This window comes from Arvicola amphibius, chromosome 6 (assembly GCF_903992535.2).
Source record: "Arvicola amphibius chromosome 6, mArvAmp1.2, whole genome shotgun sequence".
NCBI classification, from domain to species: Eukaryota; Metazoa; Chordata; class Mammalia; order Rodentia; family Cricetidae; genus Arvicola; species Arvicola amphibius.
Genome location: NC_052052.2, coordinates 25,880 through 46,138, shown reverse-complemented (window position 1 = coordinate 46,138; position 20,259 = coordinate 25,880). Strand labels below are relative to the sequence as shown.

The window sequence follows — 20,259 nt, the reverse complement described above, 5'->3', positions numbered from 1 at the left end:
ATGTATTAATGAAAATTGGCCCATTATCTCTAGCTTCTTATTGGGTAACACTTATATCTTAATTTAACCCATTTTTATATATCACCATGTAGCTGTGGCTTATCAGCTAAAGTTCCCAGCGTCTGTCTCTGGTAGCTCCATAGCTTCTGTATGCTCCTGCCTTCCTCCTCAGATACTATAGGTCATGCTGGTTCTTTATTCATTAACAAACAAAAGCAACACACAGACAGAAAGACGGCCCACACCAGTTGGTGGCTGGGATAAGGACACCGAAAGCTTCCCCTCAGTCGTAAGTCCCCTCAATGTCGGGCTGCAGCGGGGAAAGTCAGGTTCCTGAGCAGTGGCAGGTAGCCCACAGGTGGGTGAGAAATGTGCCCAGACTGGCAAATAGGTAGCATGGTAGGGGGCGGGGGATTCCTGGTAAATGTGGACTTGGCCTCAATGTTGGGTGACAGATGATGCTGAATGCATCAAATTGTGGGGGGGGGGGGGACGCGAAAGAAATAATACCCACTAGCTCTGAATAGGGTATACTAAGGTTTTTCTTTATTAAAAGGGAAACTCATGGATCACAATGAGAAAACAGAAAGGGGTCCAACATCCAGGTGTGGTGAGCAGGAAGAGGCCAAGCAGGTGCTCCTGTGGGCTTTTTGGTACAAAAAAGCCTCACCCAATTGGTTAGGCCTCTTTAGGCCATTGGCTGAAAGCAATACCCCATCAGTATACTGCAGCCTAAATGTAGAAGAAATAAAAGAAAAATTTCTAATAGTAATATGGGTTTCCTAGAGATTGAACTCAGATCATTGCACTGAAAAAAATAGCAGGATATCATTTTCATCTGCAAATAGGATTTATTATTCAAATTATCTTATTTTTTATCTATCCACAGAGGAAAATATGTTTTTACAACCTGAAAGGAAGACACTATTTTGTGATGCAAATTTTCAACTAGTCATACTTGAGCATCAGCGACATGGCTCAGTGGGAAATGCATTTGGTGTTCAAGGCTTGTAACCTCATTTTGATCACTATTTGAAGGAGAAAAGTAGACCCCACAAAGTTGTCTTATGGTCTCCACATATCTGTCATGACCTAAAAGAACGTAATATTACACATACACACATGTGCACAAACACACACACATACAAACACACACACCCCAGAAATGTTTATTTATTCTTGGCATTTTTTTTTTTTTTTTTTTTTTTTTTGGTTTTTCGAGACAGGGTTTCTCTGCAGCTTTAGAGCCTGTCCTGGAGCTAGCTCTTGTAGACCAGGCTGGTCTCGAACTCACAGAGATCTGCCTGCCTCTGCCTCCCGAGTGCTGGGATTAAAAGCGTGCGCCACTACCGCCCGGCTAATCTTGCCATTTTTATGCTTAAATCTTGCTATTACATTATCTGGCATCTCTGGATAATATCCTTAGAATGCAGTACTTCGAGATGAAGTGCCAAATGGACAACTGATGCGAATATAAAGACACATGTAACTTCAAATTATACATATTCATAGCACATCAAGCTGTGTTGTGAAATGTACAATTTATTGCTGATTATCCTACATTAGTACTTCCCTATCAGATATATGAAAATATTTCTATGGATACACATGAGATATTTACTGTTTCTTATATTCTCTGCTATTAAGCATTTTAACATTAACATTGTTAAAACATGTTGACAAAACAGCATACATTGGGGGTACATCATCTATCCTTGGACTTGTACTCAAGAGGTTGACAAATGTGGGTCATGAGTTCAAATGTATCCCTGAATAATTACTGATATCCAAGGCAGGCTGAAAAACAATCAACAAAATCTCAAGGGAATTTGTGAAAAATATGAAAAACAAAACCAGGAACAGCAACCTATCACCCTTCCAGACACCCTTGTAGGAAAGTATGATGACACACTGCCTCATATTTAAACAAACAATGGACCACTTACATGATGGAAATCCCATTCTATACATTGCAGCAGAAAAATACTTACTGCTAAGAAAAACAACAGAAGATGAATGAAAGCCACAGAAGAAATACGAAGACCTCACTAAGTGGATTTGCCACTTTAGAATCTCCCTCAAATGTTTCAAAATCGAAACCACAATGCAGTGATCTCCAACATCTGTCTTCAGTGAGCATGGTAAGGGTCATAATCTCTGAAGGTTATATGAATAAGAAATGAAACAAACTTTTTGGCTTGAGCCAGAAGACAACTGTGATGTCTTAAATCTTTATGAAATCATTTACATGAACAAGTAGGTTTTTTTTCCCATGTATGAGCTCTTCCCTATTTCAAAATTATACAAATAGGCTTTAAAATATTTACAGAGCTAGAGACATGGCTGAGCCATTAAGAAAAGTTCATTCCCAGGACTAAGGTCTGGTTTTTGACAACTTCCTGTAATTCCTGCTACAAGAAGATCCAAGGGTCTAACCTTCTGAGGAACCAGCATACACATGCATATACTCAAAGAAATACACAGTGACATCACATAATTAAAATTAAAGCAAATCTTTAAACAAAATTTCACTCATGAAAATTTTTATTTTATAAGCATTTATTCTTGTGACAAAGATGTTGAGGCATCTAAAGGGTTATTTAAAGAATTTTTTTTTCATCATGAATTGGTTCATGTAACAGAAAACAAGTATGTAGGCTTAAAGTTGGAGAAATTAGTCTTTCTCAGTTGGTGGCATCATTTGGGAAGATTTAGGAAATGCTGCCATGCTGGAGGAAATTTGTCAGTGGTTGTATGCTTTGAAAATTTATAGTCACACACCTCTAGTTCCCACTCTGCTTCATGCTACAAATTAAGGATGTGAGTTCTTAGCCTCCTGATTTAAGTGATATATCTGACACTTGCTGCCACTTTCATGTTGATCCTGTATCTCTCTGGAACCAAGGACCAAATTAAACTTTCATAAGTTGATGTAGACATACTTTATCACAACAGAAAAGGCACTGCCACAAATCCATAAAAGTTTACAACTGAATTAGTTATTACATGTACTTAAAGAGAAGTATGAAATATAAAAGGGTTACCTTATCGTTTAAATTCAAAGGGTCTCCCCCCCACCAGGATTTGCAGGTACAAACAAAATAAAGATGGACACCATAATGCTTGAACAGATTGCTGACATTGTCAATTGTTTTTCTCCAGAATACTCTTGTGTAACTGCATGTAGGTTTGTTGGCTAAAGATCTTACCAAATACTTTTATGGTAAGAAGCCCTTTCAGTATTAGTTTTTTTTTTTTTTTGGTACTCAATTACTGCTATAATATACAAAGGCTTTAACAGATTGCACACAAAAGTTTTACCTCTATATAAAGGGAATAGCTTCACCACATTGACCACATTTATAGGGTTTCTTTGTAGTATTTTCTCATGACTTTGAAGTGTACTGACACATAGAAAACCTTTACCACACTAATTACATTCATAGGGTTTCTCTCCAGTATGGGTCCTTTCATGGTTTTGAAGATGACTCTTACGTGCAAAGGCTTTACCACATTGATTACATTTATAGGGCTTCTCTCCAGTATGTATACTTTCATGTCTTATAAAAGTACTGTAATGTGCAAAGGTGTTACCACATTGACTACACTCATATGGTTTCTCTCCAGTATGTATTCTTTTATGTACTTGGAGTGCACTATGATATGCAAAGGTTTTGCCACATTGATTACATTCATAGGGTTTCTCTCCAGTATGTGTTCTTTTATGACTTTGAAGTTTATTGTGATGTGTAAAGGTTTTACCACACTGATGACATTCATAGGGTTTCTCTCCAGTATGTATTTTTTTATGCATATGAAGATTACAGCGATATGTAAAGACTTTACCACATTGGTTACATTCATAAGGTTTCTCTCCAGTATGTGTTCTTTTATGCAATTTGAGAGTACGGTGACAAGCAAAGGATTTACCACACAGATTACATTCATAGGGTTTCTCTCCAGTATGTGTTCCTTTATGTATTTGAAGAGTAAAGTGACGTGTAAAGGCTTTACCACACTGGTTACATTCGTAGGGTTTCTCTCCAGTATGGGTCCTTTCATGGCTCTGAAGATGACTCTGACGTGCAAAGGCTTTGCCACATTGATTACATTCATAGGGCTTCTCTGCAGTATGTGTTCTTTTATGTATATGGAGATTAGAAGAACGTGCAAAGGCTTTATCACATTGATCACATTCATAGGGTTTGTCTCCAGTATGTGTTCTTTCATGTAATCGTTGATTACTGGGGCATGCAAAGGATTTACCACACTGATTACATTTATACGGTTTCTCTCCTGTATGTGTTCTTTTATGGACTCGGAAACTACCGTGATGTGCAAATGCTTTACCACATTGATTACATTTATAGGGTTTCTTTCCAGTCTGAATTCTTTCAAGCCTTTGAAGATGACTATCATTTGCAAAGTCTTTAAGACATAGAGTATATTTAGATGTTTTCCCTCCAGTATGACTTCTTTCATACCTGTAAGAATAATTGGCACATGTAAGTTTTACCACATTCATTACACTGTTGAATCTCCATATTTTTATGAATTAATTTCATCAATTTAGTCTGATTGTAAAGAGGAATGAGATCTTAAAGTTTTATCACTTTATTTACACTCATGCTTTTCCCCTTCATTAAGGGCTGTTTTGCATCTTTGAAGGTAACTGTGATAGTAAAAGCCTTTATTACATGGCTCACATTTATGGAATCTTTTTTCTAAATGGGATTTTTTACATATTTGAAAAGACCTGGAAAAACTCAGATCTTTACCACACTTATTGCATTCAAAATGTTTCCTATGCTGTGAATTATAGCTAAGTGAACTAGAACAAAAAGAAGTATTTACACATTCCTAGCACTCACAGGGCTTTTCTGCAGTGTGATTTTTGTCGATGTATTAACAATAAAGTTGCAAACCCAACCACTTGTAAAGCTGAATCAAACTTAACAAATCTACTAAAAAATGGAGACTACTACAAATCTTCTAATTTTTCTGAGGGGGAGGTTATATTACATATTTCCATGTCCCTATGCTCATATGTCTTATATCCAGAGTGACATATGATATACCTAGTAAAGAAAGAATAACAAATAAAAGGTTTCCACATTGAATTTATAGTTTTACTTTCTGTTCCTCATAAATGTGGTATAGTGTTAAAGGTTTCCCCACAACACCCCTTGACTCTTGACTCTAACTGTTCCTCTCACTTAGTAAAGTTAAAACAAGCATATGAATAACATTGCTTTACTATGGACCATTTGCTTATTAGAAGGTTTGGACATATACATATCACCTCTTCAATGTGTATGCCTTCTGTAACATGAGTGGTACAAAACTAAATGGATCGGCAGTTCTACACCATAGCTATAATGGGGCTTTGATTCAAATAGTGATATCTGTTAAGGCATTGTTTCTTTGTCTTCTTCCTTATTGCAATGCCTGGCAAACTCAATTCATCTTTCTGAAATTGAGGTATATGGTTTTGTGAGAATTTGGTAAACATCCATACACTTTAAGTTGTGCTTATTTACACTGTTTCTTTTCTTTAAAACTTTCAGGACACATTACAATTTCTTCAGAGGCACATTTGTATTACCTTGCACGTAAAAATTACCTTTTATGTAGCCGGGTGGTGGCGCACGCCTTTAATCCCAGCACTCGGGAGGCAGAGACAGGTGGATCTTTGTGAGTTCAAGGCCACCCTAGCCTACAAGAGTAAGTTCCAGGACAGACTTAAAAGCTACAGAGAAACCAGGTCTCAAAAAAGAAAAAAAAATTACCTTTTAGGTCTTCTAGAACTCTGATAATATTCCTCAATTCTATGGTCTTCCCAACTGTATCCTAAAATATATTACAAGAAAGTGTATGGTTTATTATTTAAAATTGTGTAAAATTTAAGTTACCATCTTCAGTGAACCCTAGATCCATGCCTGATTTATTCACCTCTATAGTAATATTTTGTTTATGATCTAACAAAGTTTGCCTGAAGATCAGAGTACAAAGCTAGACACAGTCATAGAGGCCAGTCAGTGGTGTTACACACTGTTAATATCAATAGCCATATTAGTTAGCCAAAGAGGCCAGGCGGTGGTGGTACACACCTTTAATCCCAGCACTTGGGAGACAGAAGCAAATGGATCTCTGTTAGTTCAAGGCCACCCTGAACTATACAAAACTGATCCAGTCTAAAAGGGAAACAGAGCTCATAAAAGATGATCTCAGCACTTGGGATCACAAGCCTTTAATCCCAGCACTAGAGAGGAATATAAAGGGGAGGAGACAGGAGCTCAATGCAGTCTGCAGTCATTCTGAGGACAGGATTACCTATTCAGTCTGAGTATTGAGAGAGGTGAGAACTCTCTTGCTACTTCTCTGATCTTCAGGTTTAACCCCAATATGTCTCTGGGTTATTATTAAGAACAATTAGAATTCCTGTTACATACCTTATTCGTCCTCTTTCTCAATCAAATTACAGAAGAACATTAATAACCAAGGAACAGTTGTTCCCTTATTTGGAAACATAAAGGAAAATCAGCCTTACCTATAGTAGCAAGATTCCTGTAGGTCTCCAGCATCACATCTTTGTAGAGATTTTTCTGGGAAGGATTCAGCAAAGCCCACTCTTTCCAAGTGAAGTCGATATGTAAATCATCATAGGTCACTGTATTCTAAAATATCCCACACATGTAAACAACAAAACTGACAATGTTGTGATACTGACAACATTGTAAATGTATAATTCTTTGACAATATAGTCATATAATTCTGGTGCTCCCCATGCTTATTCTATGACAAGGATATTATAATGTGTTTACCAAGTTTAGAAGGAAACTAAATAGGAGGTTAACCTCTGACATTTCTGTACTGTTTGAATGGGCTATCACCTTGCAAGAGAAATAACTATTAACAAACATAAAGAGACAATTAAACAATCAGCAGTATAAAGTACATATTAGAGAAATTATTTAAACAATTACTAACTACAAAAAATGAAAAATAAGATGGGCAATCTGAGTGTATTGATTCATGCCTTTAACCCCAGCACTCAGAAGGCAGAGGCAGGTTTATCTGCCCCTGAGTTGTGTTCCAACCTAGTCTATGCATCAGTTCAGAAGTACATGTTAAGACCTGGACTCCTGGGTAAAAATCGTTCATAGAAACAAAATAGATCTCAGAGCTCACATTTATTTATTTATCTATCTATTTATCTATCTATTTATCTATCTATCTATCTATCTATCTATCTATCTATCTATCTATCTATCTATCTATCTATCTATCTATGCTGAAATTCTTGCAAAGTGTTAGGGATTCATCTTTCCAAAACCTGAAATGCCCCAGTTTAAAGTGTAATGTCACTAAGATCTTACTAAAAAGCACTGCATGTTTAAACAGTTACAAATGGACAATGAAATATAAATATTGATTACAGCAGGGCTGTGGTGGCGCACGCCTTTAATCCCAGCACTCGGGAGGCAGAGGCAGGCGGATCTCTGAGTTCGAGGCCAGCCTGGTCTACAAGAGCTAGTTCCAGGACAGGCTCTAGAAACTACAGGGAAACCCTGTCTTGAAAAACCAAAAATAAATAAATAAATAAATAAATAAATAAATAAATAAATATTGATTACAAACAATCAACACAGAGCAGAGATGACTCAATAATAAAGAGCTCTTCTGGTCTTGCATATAGGGCTTAATTGCCAGTATTTACATGGGGTATCACATTTATCCATTATTCCATGTTCAAGGTTTCTAAGACAATCTTTTGGCCACAACGAGGATGAGGTACCCACGCGGTGCATATCCATGAATACAGGAAAAATACTCATATCCATTAAAAGTACCAAAAAACAAACAAAACAGACAGAAAGAAGGTCATACACATGCAATCCAATGACTCAGAAGGCTCAGGAAGTACTAATATCATGAACACATGCCATCCTGGGAAAAACAATGATAGAGTCTGCCAAATTTCCAAATTCAAAATATGCATGAAGCTCAGCACAGCAGAATATGAAGCACAAATAATAAAAACCCAGAGCCAGATATTATGAAGCTGAAGATCAGAAAAGCAAAACAGCCATAGCCAAGTCACTAGAGAGTGCTCACCTCTAGCAAGGTTCTGACAAACAAAGGGATGATCCTGTCCTTGGCATGACTGCAGACTGCAATGATTTCCATCAAACCTCAGACTGCAAGGAAGTCTTGTCTCCTTCTGCCTTATATACTTCTTTCTGCCCAGCCATATCACTCTTGATCCACCTTCCTAGTGCTAGGGTGAAGACCTGTGATTCCTGAGTGCTGGGAGCACCTTTGTGTGAGTTCTATTTCTCTTTTTAGAAAGATTCAATCTCACATAGGCCAGGGTGGCTTGAGTTCTAGGATTAAAGGTGTGTGCCACCACTTCCTGACCTCTAGTGGCTTAACTCTGCACTCTGATCTTTAGGCAAGCTTTATTTTTTTAATATTTATTTATTTATTATGTATACAATATTCTGTCTGTGTGTATGCCTGCAGGCCAGGAGAGGGCACCAGACCTCATTACAGATGGTTGTGAGCCACCATGTGGTTGCTGGAAATTGAACTCAGGATCTTTGGAAGAGCAGACAATGCTCTTAACCATTGAGCAATCTCTCCAGCCCCTAGGCAAGCTTTATTTACTAAAATACAAATAAAATATCACTACAAGTATATGCTTGACATGTACAAAAACCTGCATTCCAGGACCATCACCCAATACTATAAAAACAAAGTCGAGAATGTTGGCCCATTTTTAATCTTAGCACTTGGGAGCCAGAGTCCAGGGGGATCTCTGAGGTCAAGGCAAGCCTGGTGTACAGAGCTACTGTGAGGACAGCCAGGCTTACACAGAATAGCAAGTTTTTCTACTATATCTTATGTAACTTAGGAATAGAATCTGTAATGGTGGTGAAGGCATGACAGCACAGGAAGGATACTGCAACACACTATACACAAAGAACATGAAATGGGTTATAAGCACTCATATCATACCCCCAATGAAGAATTTCATCCAGAAAGGCTTCTCCTACCAAAGGTTTTATAAGCAACACAAAGCAAGACATCAAAGAGAAACACATGTTCAAATACATCATCCTATCTGGGAGATTTTTTACTTTAGCATTCTGACCCATGTCACTATAGGTTCATGGTCATCCGTGAAGAAAATGCATTTAGTCACTTCAAAGATTTTCATATTCTGCAACAGCCCCTACACTGTTGAAATGTCCAAAGTATCTTCTAACACTCAAGGCAATCTCTTGTGTGTGAGATGTTGTAAAATCAGAAAACAAGTTACATCTTTCCAATTTACAATGGCAAAGAATATCCATTTGCACTCCAAAAGAGAGGAATGGGAACATAGTGAAGGAAGATTGGACCAAGGCAAGATTGAAGCACAACAGGACAGAACATCAAATCCTGTAGCTCTGTCTCAGATGGATGGGGCTTCAGTTTCCAAGGGCTTAGATAGCTCTACCCCTGAAACTTCTCATACATCTCTTTTTGTGTACTGCTATTCCATATATACAGCTACCCCTCCATGGCAGATATCTTACAGCTTTGGTATTTCAACATCTTGTGGTCTCAAAATGCAACCCAGGCTTTATCCTCACAGCTTCATGTAATGGACTCTCACAGTCTCCATACTGGGTTTCTGTCACTCCTAAACATAGATGCCTGCAACAATGCTGAACTGAAACCACAGACTGAGAATCCATAACCTTAAATTTTGATTCTTTCTTGTTTCCAGGGCTGCCACATCAAGGGTGATCTTGTAAAATTTGACTTCTTAATTGGGATGGACATTAACATACCTGGACCACACGTGCAGCAGGTTTTGTAAGAAATTGCTTCCTGGGAGTAGGAATCACTATGCTTAATCCTTATATGAATTAAAGGTGAGTGGAGTCTTACCCTTAGGGCACCTTGATAGGTTTCCATTCCAGAGCAACAAGGTCAGAGTTGCAGGTGTCCAAACCAAGGTTGCTAACACAAAACACCTAAGAAAAGCTTGCCAATTCTTCACGTGCTAAGTCTAGCTGGAAATAGACACCCACGTCTCAAAGATTGTCACTGTGCACTGTGTCCCTGCTTTCTCTGATCACAGCCTTACTCCTAAGACCTTGTTGCCATGGTCATTGGCTCAATTCCTTATCACTTACTCTAAGAATGTGCTTTTGACCAATGAGACGTAACTTTTTCTTTAGCTTCAAGCCTCCTGAAGGAGAAGAAATCTCAGGCGAGAGGAGAAGAAGCTAGGAGGTATTAGAATTAGGAAAGAATTGGAATAGAGGCAGAAGAATAGAGACATGTTTGGAACAGCATGTTATCCCTCAGATATTTTAAGTCCTTTCGCTTGTTGTAGCATTTCATCTGAACCCTGAAAAGGGTCTTGGGGCTGGACCCCAAAGGCCCTTAATAAGTAACCCCCATACACTATCCCTCATTATTGTGAGCTAGCCCCCAACTTGGACACAGACCCCTGCTTGAACAAAGGAAACACCGTCTGCCAGAAGTTCATGAAGGCCACCTGCCTGCAGACCTCCCACACTCTCTCAGTGTCCCTTCAACACTATCCTCAAGACCCTTCCCCTCTTTGCTTTTTTCAACCCCTAACTTGGACAGAGACACTCTGATGGAACGATAGCCATGCCTACTGCCAGATTTCTGGCCCCTCCCTATCTTGGGAGGGGGAACACATGTCTAACCATAGGCCACACAAACCAGAAGATCAGAGAGCAGATAGAAACTGAGGAACAAAACAACCAACCAACAAAGACAAATTGAGAAATCAGCACCTAGACCCATAAACACCTCAAACCCAGATACCTAGACACCAGAGTAAGAGCACAATCAACAACAGCCAGGGCAATATGTCACTACCAGATTCTCGCTATCCTATGACAGCAAGCCCTGAATATTTCACAACTAAAGCACAAGCAAAAGACAATAAGACCAACTTTATGAAGATGATAGAGGTCCTTAAAGAGGAAATGAATACATTAAAGAAAGCTAAGGAAAAAAAGTTGATACAAATGAATGAATCTGTTCTAGTCCTGAAAATGGAAATAGAAACAATAAAAAAAAAACACAACCTGAAGGAATTCTAGAAATGAAAATCTAGGTAAGTGAATGGGAATTATAAAGGCAAGCTTCAAAAAAAAGAATACAAGACATGGAGCAGAGAAATTCAAGCAGTACAGATACAATAGAAGAAATGGAAATTTCAGTCAAAGAAAATGTTAAATATAAAGTTTCCTGAAATATAACATTCAGGAAGTCTGGAACACTATGAAAAGATCAAAGCTAAGAATAATAGAAATGAAGGAGAAGAATTCCAGCTCAAAAGCCCAGAAAATATTTTCAAATGCATCTTAGTCAAAGATTTTCCTAAAAGACACCAGGAAAACAAACCCCACAGAATCACCTTAACAGGGCTTGTGGGGTGCACAGAGACTAATGCAGCAATCATGTGGACTTCAAGGGTCTTAGCTAGGTCCACTGCATATACATTAAGGTTGTGTAGCTTGGTGTATCTGTGAGACTTCTAACAGTGAGAGTGGGGGAGGGTGTCTCTGACTCTTTTGTCTGCTCGTAAGACCCTTTTTCTCCTCCTGGTTTGCCTAGTCCAGGCTTGATATGGGGTTTGGTGTAGGATTTCCCTCTGTATGCTATGAATATGTTTTATTACCACTGGTTAATAAAAAAGTTCTTTGGCCTATGGCAGGGCAGAATATAGCAAGTAGGAAAGAAGGAGTCAAAGAGATGTCATGTAATTGCTGAAGCAGAAGGATGCTAGAACCTTACTGGTAAGTCACAGCCTCGTGGCAATATACAGATTAATAAAAATGTGTTAATTTAAGATATAAGATCTGGTTAGGAATACACCAGTGTTGTAATTAATATAGTTTTTGAGTGGTTATTTGGATCTAGGTGGCCAGGAAATGAGTAAGTAGTCTCCATTTACAGGTGTTTATGCCTAGTCTTGCTGTAACTTGTTACGCCATGTTTGGCTGATATTCTTATGAAATCTCCTCTGTTTTGAAGGGAAATGGAGGAGGAGGAGATCTGGGGCCAGGGGAGTGGGGAGGGCACTGGAAGGAGTGGAGGTAGGGGAAACTGTAGTCAGTTTACATGAGAAGTTGTATGCCTATTCCTCCCATAAATTGAAGGCTTAGGTACCCTTGGGTACCTTCCTTGGCTTCCAATGCAGAGCGAGGGCCTTCTCGTCAATGGCGCCAAACACTTTAATTCCTCCCTCTGTCTCACTACTGGGCTGTCATCTCCAACTACCTAGTGCTGTTTTTCTCTACAAAACACAGACTTTTCATTTCTTTCTTCCCCACTTGTTTCTTTTTTCACTATAGACCTAAATGAGTTATATTAGTAATAACCATCCAACGGAATTAATACTTCGTCTAAGAAATCAGCCCAGTTAGCTTTTAATTTTTCCTTACTCAATCTCTCAGGGAATAGAGAAAATAAGAACAACGTTGACACAAAATTTATACAAATGACCACTAGCTAAATTTTCCATGGAGTCTATTTCCCACTGAAAACCTACTGTCTGCATTACTCAAAACACTCCCAAGTTTAAAGTCCTACAAGTACATATGATTAAGCTCTATGTGAAGCTTTCTGATTTTTGCCATCTAAAGTCTTGATCTATTCAACATTCTTCAGAAGTCAACATTCCCAGGTTGGTTGCAATAAGAAAAACACCTTTGATGCACCATTTTTTTTTTCCTAACTTGCTGGTTTCTTGCAGTGATTCAGTTCTCTGACCAAAAGAGTTTCAGGTAAAGAACAGGCTTATTGGGCTGATTCTGCCAGATCACAATCTACCATTGTGGGAGTTTAGAATGGAAACTCAAGCTCATGGCTGAAGGTAAAAAACATGGGCTAACTTTGCTAACATTTTTCTTGTTTGGTCACTTGCCTCATTCTCAACTTATTCATCTCAGGCCCACTTGTTTAGAGCATTGCAGCCTCGGTGGAAGAGCTTTCATCCCTCAACCATCAACACACTTCCTAACAGAAAGCAACCAGCCATTCTGACGGGGCATGACTTCAATTGATGTTACTTCAGATGAGGCCATACTGACAGATGAAGCAAATTAATATGAAGAAATAATAACACATGAGGTTTTAAAAACCCAAAACCAATGTATTAACCATATCAATTATTTAAGCAGCAAATACCCAAACATAAAAGAGCAACAACTTGAAAACAAATATATGCCAAGAAATGAGGAAAGGCAAGCCTCTAAGATCAAGAAAACTATCTCTCCACAGAAAGTTCCCAAACTAACAAAAACTCAAGGAACTCATAATATATATAATGTAGTAAATTTTCTGAATACAAAAGCTGGTGAAGGCCCATCATTTTCCAGAGAAACAACAATATGGTTAGATGATAATTAATAAAATCAGAAACATAGATGGCACTACAGACAAAACAGAAAGGCACACCTGCAAATACATACCATGGTCCTTTAACCAATAACTGCAAGATTCTACTTAAAATCCAAATCCAAGAAATCACTGGCTAGCACTCATCTTGTGAACTCCAGTTCTCTCCTTTGCTAATAGTAGAAAATGGGGTGTTCAAAGAGGGATGTTCAACCAAAACTAGAAAAATTCAATCGAAGTCGTCTGATGTTTTAACTTTGTAGAAAATAGATTTGTGTACTAAAAGGACCTTCTTTTTTTTAAAAAATATTTATTTATTATGTATACAATATTCTGTCTGTGTGCATGACTGCAGGCCAGAAGAGGGCACCAGTCCTCATTACAGATGGTTTTGAGCCACCATGTGGTTGCCGGGAATTGAACTCAGGACCTTTGGAAGAGCAGGCAATGCTCTTAACCTCTGAGCCATCTCTCCAGCCCAGGATATTTGTTAGGACCACTTGAAAACCATTTTGTTTCCCAAGATAGATGAATGGATGCAAGTCTGTATCAGATGAGGAAATGGAAAGTCTTCCAAACCAAAAGCACGATAACAGATTTTTAAAGAAACAGTGTATGACTTGTACATCCAAAGCAACTTGTTTTATTCTAATTGTTTTGTAAGTCACAAGAAATTCTGAAAATGAGTTTATCCCCATTTTTTGTGTCTGTTTGTATGCGAGAGACCAATTTTTCATGTGCCTGCAGGTAACCACTAAAGAAGGTGTCAGATCCCCTGGATTTGGAGTAGCAGGTGGTTATAAGCCTCCCAACTTAGGTGTTGGGATATGAACTCAGGTCATCCCCAAGAAGAATTTTTGCTGAGCAACCTACTCAGCACCATAGTATTTTTATCCAGTAAACTAAACATCTTTCATAAATTAACAACAATAAAAAACCCAAATAAATAAAGAAGTAAATTAATGGCCCTTGGAAATACAATGCAACAATATTAATATGTTGTCTATGGTAAATTTGCAGCATGAATTGTATATGATCCAAGGAAGATTCCCAACAATTTATAACAGGAAAGCTGATTACAAAGCTACATGCAAAGTGGAAACACAAAGAATCCTCAATGAAAAATAGTATGCACATTGACACAATGTGCCTTCTATACTTACAATAAAGTTACAACAATTAAAAATGTGTACAATATTTGTGAAAGAATAAAAGGATGGTGAGAAAAAGCCAAGAATAAAAGCAGAAAGATATGGTCAACTTTTAATCAAAAGACTAAAGGAAGCTCAGCCAGAAAAAGTGTGATGTTGACCAATGTTATCCAACTACCTACGATTCTATGCATATAAAAATTAAATAAACAGACTTCATAACACCTACCAAATTAACTCAAACAGACACTAAAATTGTTATGTTTCTGACCCTCCAGCTACAGATACTTCTTCCAAAGAGAATCCCCATGTTCTAGAGACCACTCTACAAATGGAGGTAATCTCCTGCTATAGCTCTGAAAACTCTCATGCCCCCTTGAGCTTTCAGATAAACCCAGTCTCAAAGATGCCTACACACTAAACAATGTCAAAGAACAATCTAATGTCTATTTTCTGCAACATAGATTTGTGGCACAAGATGTTGAATCTATTTTATCCACCCACCTAACACCAAGCATACTAGAAAAATCTCTGCAGCTTAGAAACTCCTTTTCTCCCCTGCCTAGACCCAGACAGGGCCATGGTCTAGGAAACGTGTAATTTAGTAGAAATTCTTCCAGTTTTGTACACCTTCCATTATATACTCAATGTCCAGTGCAGTCAAACACAAGTCACACTCTAACAGTAACTGTTGTTACTGTGTAACTATTGTTAAAGCAAAAGGGGCCATGAATTAGAAAACAATGAGGGTCATGGTAGGGCTTAGAGGCAGGAAAGAGACTATATACGATGTAGTTATAATCTCAAAGAATTCTTTTGAAAATTTGAAACAGGCTTCATGACCATGTTCTCCAGAGACTAGGGATTTGTATGAGAGCACATGAAGGGATACTTATACCTTTTCTCCCAGGATGTGCACCTTAAATCATAAAAATAACAGTCTTGTTAGGCAAAGCCACATAATTTATCCAGATTTTGTAGTCTACTTGAACAAGTGTAACTATAGTAATTGGGTTTCGTGATAGGGTCAGATTTTATCCTGATTCTTGATTGCCCTCCTCTGTGAACACCAGTAAATGGTCAGTCAGGATATTTGTTGATCATCTAAACCTGACTACCTGATCCACATTGCTAACCTCAACTACTGCAAAGCAGGAAAGCTTTCAACCTCCATCCTATCCCTCCCTTTCTGCACTGTGACTACATCAGCTTCAAAGTTGGTCATTGAACTCAATTCTTGAACAGGTCACTCTTCATTTTCCCAAATAAAAGCCAGAGATGTTGCAGGACACTCATTAACTGGTCTATGTTTCTTTCTTACTTACCAGTCAAGGCCCAGCCTGGAAGGTGCTGCAGAACTGTCTTCCCAGCACTGGACAGCAGAGGAAGGAGTAGGTATTCAATTATCGACTTGATAGTGTGGTGCTAGCGTGGGAAAGAGAAGGCATTGCTCTAAACAGAAATAAATCAATAGTACTTGATAAAAAGAAATGAAATTCCTAACGACTGAGAAACACTGGAGAACAGAAACAAATAGAGATTAGCGCAGTAATGCAATTAAAGAAAATGAAATTTTCAAACGTGATACCAGTAATTGGCATTTTTAAATGGTGAAAATGATTTATTTTTAAGATAAAAAAACTTAGGTGTATTGACTTAGAAAAAGAGTAGTCCCTTCCCTAGTAGAGGGAATGCCATTAATAAGAGACTGATAGATGTTGACTGCTGAAATCTGTAACCTGACATAGTAATAGTCAAAGTTCTGTTTACCAATCTTTGTGTCAAGCAGGACTGAACATATTGGCACAGAAAAGTTCCCTAATTGGAAGATCTTTATTTGGCTCAGGCTAACCTTCTCAACGTGGAAAAACTACCAATCTGGTCTGCCTTCATTCACAGGACATGAATTAATACACGCTTGGAAATTACAAAACTACTCCCCCTGCCACAATCAAGTCCTTTTTCATAATTGTGACTCCAGCAGCTAATTGTGGACCTTGTTTCCCCTCTGCAGTGTAGACCATGAACTATTCCTCATATTCTAGTCTGAAGGCAGGGAAGTCATGCTCCTCATGGAAATCTTTTTCTATGACTGCAATAGATAGCTGATAATTTAATTTTTTTTTAAATTCCAAAGTTGTACAGTCATTTAACAATTTAGGAAGTGTACTATGGAGGATAGCAAGGTCAATGACCTGGAGAGCAACAGACTGGGATCAAGGCTACTGGAGTCAACAACATAGGAGAGCCTGTTTTAGAAATATTCTTCTAAAAGGCTGGAAGTGCAGATGTTCTAGAATTAATATGCCTTCCCAAGAAGAAATCACTCTACACACTTAAGAGTTTAATAAAGAAAAATCGCTTTAGTACTAGTATGCTTCACCTTACTCTAATGCTCAAAGAGGAGCCAGCCTAGAACAGACTTTGCATCACACACTTCCTGTCATCCTTATTTTAGGTTCAGGCTCCAGGTTACACTTTGAACAATTTAAATAAGCACATGGGAGATTTACACAGTAAAGATATTCCCAGAATTATTTCTTAAGTATAACAGCAACATAAAATAGCAGGTCATTCTCCAGTGACAGGGTCCTGAGGTGGAGGTGCCAGGAGAAAGATAGGAAATGGAGAAGGTAGAAAAGATAGAGGCTGGGGTGAGGTGGTCCTGCACAAGCTATGCCTCTTACCAAGTAAGCTTCTTAAAAAGAATAGCATCGTGTATACTACTAGGAGGGAAATGGAAAGAAATGGGAGATGTTTATGAAGTCAGCAGAAACTGTCATGAACTATTGCGGGCCAGGATGCAAATGCAGCAGATAGCAATTGATAAATCTGATGTCAACCCACCAGATGAATAATTCTCTGATGGAGGAAAACCTTGTTCAAGCAAGGCTTATGGAACTACTGACTCTGGAAACTGTTGCTTCTCTCTGTAATTCCACATGTGCAGAAACAACTGTAGTATCTCCCCAATATCTGCACTGTAATGTGTATCTCATGTGATATGTATATGTAATCTCATGATTATATCTCAATCTTATGAACACATATATCCATGGATATTCAGGAAGATGACTTCTCATTTATCTGTATAATTTTAAAGAACAGAATATGCTAGGATATGCTTCATAACTAGATCTATTGTCCCATGAGGACTGTAAGACACTTAAAAGTCTGTTTTGTTTTTCTTTTCACTCAGAATAACATAAGAAAACAACAATTTCCCCCAGTCTAAGACAGGCTACACACATTTAGCTGATTTGAAACCTCAGAACAATTTCAAACTAGACTGAATGGTTTTGTATACACATCTTAATTTAAAACTTTACAGATATGAAAAATGACAGTCGCAGATGTCTATCCAAGGCTATTAATAGAAAGCAATGTAAAATACTATGCCGATTGTTTGCTTACTGAAAGTCTAGCTGATAAAGGCCACAATCACTCCCTGTATAAATTCCTCAGCAGTGTGTCTCACAAGGCAATGTGGCCCCAGGTTCAGGATGGGAAACTAGGTTCCTTGAGCTCAGGCACTGTCATGGTTACTCATTCCCCTCAGTTTTTGTAATTTTTTTATTGCAGAAAGGTTGTTGTTGAAATAAGCTGTGGAGAATTGGAGCAGAATGGAATAAAGAGAAAAAGGAGAATAAAACAATGAAGAGAATTAGAGCTGAAGAAGAATAAAAGGGAATGATCCTCAGATTGTATGAAGCCCTGCTACTCTAAAAAGCATTTCCTTAGTGACCCTGGGTGCAGCCCCGAGAGCTGAACTCTCCCAGGCTGCCTAAAAAAAAGCTACAGAGAAACCCTGTCTCGAAAAACCAAAAAGTGAAAAAAGAAAAAAAAAAAAAGAAAAAAAAAAAAAAAAAAAAAAACTACCATACAGTGGGACAAGTTCAGGGAGGACTAATAAAATAAGTGGAACAGTGTATCTTAAGACCAAGCCCACAGAGGCCTTGGACTGATAACCATAGCTCCATGTGATGGGAAGAGTTGGATTCTCAGGAACTGAATCAACCCCTCCCCCAAAGCCCTGGCCCCAGATCACTACCAGTGAGAAAGCTTGGGGGGGGGGGGGAGGGTAGACCAGAGCCAAGACAGGCTCTCCTTGCAGCCCTAATAGAGATCAGGCCTTAGTTTCGGTTCACTAAAATAGGACAGAGCTAAACAGTCATCCGAAAAACCACAACTTAGGAGCAGACATCCCAGTCTTCTGCTAGCTCAGCAGTCACCCCATGGCCCCTTCTGCTGGCTCAGCACATGACCCCCAGTCTCCTGATAACTAAAGATAGCTTTACCTACCCTGCTGCTAGAAGGTCCCTAAGCATTAGGACCTCCCTCTAACCAATCAGGCCCCAGACTAATCTTTCCTCCACCAATCAGTCACAGAGTAGTCTCTCCTCCCTGGAATTTCCCTAACTCTGCTTAAAAGGAGCTTGTGACCTTCTTTAGGGGTTGCCAACTGCTACCCCAACGTTGGAATCAATAAAGCACTCTTGTTATCGCATACATGGCTGTTGGTCTTTCCTTGGAGGCTTCTCTCAGACCCTAACAATTGGGGCATTGTCCGTAAAGTTCCCCAGAGAACCCCACCATGCTGAGCGTCTGATAACCTGGCTGGCTGGTAAGTGAGTGAGCCCTTTTTTGTCTGGATCTGTTCTGTTCCTTGTTTTATGGTCTGTGTTTTCTTCCCCCTCTGGGTGGCTCAAAATAACTGAATCTGTAGCCTGGGGTTTTGACCGATGGATGCATTAGAGGCCATGTGGGCTGGGAGATGTCCTGGGCCCACCTGGATGGGACAGAGGGTCCCTTTGGTTGAACAGGGAACACAGGTCACACTTGTTTCAAAACGGAACTCCCCAGGGAGATATGCCATCAGCCTGTTTTGGTTCATGGTTTCTTTTTAAAGTGCTGTGTTGATATAATTCTGTCAGTGTTATTTTTGTGTTTTCCTGTTGTTTGTAATGTTACCTCATTTACTTCTTTTAGGAGTGGGTCAGTCAAACCCAACTTCTTCCCTGGAGTCTTATTTTGGACCATTCCAAGGACTTTCAAACCCAAGTCAATGACTTGGGGCTCATTATCTGGAGGGGGTGAAGGCATTCTTGATAAGGACATGGTAGGATTTTGGGTGCCTAACAGAGAACCAATGGTTGATCACTGTGGTGGCTGGGAAAGCTGATTATCATTGGTTAGGGTGAAAAAAAAAAAACCCTACTGCTAGTCTTAGATGTTTCTCATGGTACAAGTTTTTCTGTGATGATGCAAATTTAGAGTTATTTCTGCTTTGGTATATGTATGTTTCTGTTCTTGTTTAAATATTAAAGGCATACAATATTCTAGACTGCTAAAAGAAGCCACAGAAAGGACTTTGATAAAAAGTTTTCGTGTATAGAAAGTAAGAGAAAAGGCAGGAGACTAAAATAATAAGGAGAAGAGAAATAAAAGAGAAGGCTGTCTGAGCAGAGACAGGAACCTGAGGATGTATAGAAAGTTGTAAAAGGCCAGAGGAGGTATGAGATTTGGCCATGTTATGTTAATTCTCATTTGTTTTATTTAAAAAAACAAAGCTGATGATTCACTACAAAATGTTTGTGTTAGGAATGGGGTTATTCTCTTTAAAGGAGAGAGGGGAACAGACCACTGCCTACTGCACCCCTGCAGCCTT

The 20,259-nt window shown here is 38.7% G+C and overlaps 1 protein-coding gene and 1 long non-coding RNA gene across 14 annotated transcripts in view; one reads left to right on the top strand and one right to left on the bottom strand.

Moving 5' to 3' along the window:
* The window catches only part of LOC119816572 (zinc finger protein 431-like), a 35,785-nt gene that overhangs the window by 10,180 nt on the left and 5,346 nt on the right, over positions 1–20,259 (bottom strand). For 3 of the 13 annotated variants that reach the window (XM_038333329.1, XM_042055356.1, XM_038333328.1), the window contains exons 2-3: positions 6,551–6,677; positions 5,790–5,850 (exon numbers count right to left, since the gene is read on the bottom strand). The exons of 1 other annotated variant lie outside the window; for it this stretch is intronic. In XM_038333329.1, coding sequence (XP_038189257.1) covers positions 5,790–5,850; positions 6,551–6,677 — 188 coding nt within the window. Of the gene's footprint in view, positions 1–2,804; positions 4,485–5,789; positions 5,851–6,550; positions 6,694–15,916; positions 16,042–20,259 lie in introns of those variants that run through there. 9 more of the 13 variants (XM_042055350.1, XM_042055352.1, XM_042055353.1 and 6 more) reach the window with 8 other exon arrangements.
* LOC119816574 lies at positions 15,511–19,098 on the top strand. Its single transcript, XR_005285788.2, has 2 exons — positions 15,511–15,982; positions 18,174–19,098. It is a non-coding gene; the product is annotated as an uncharacterized LOC119816574 (long non-coding RNA).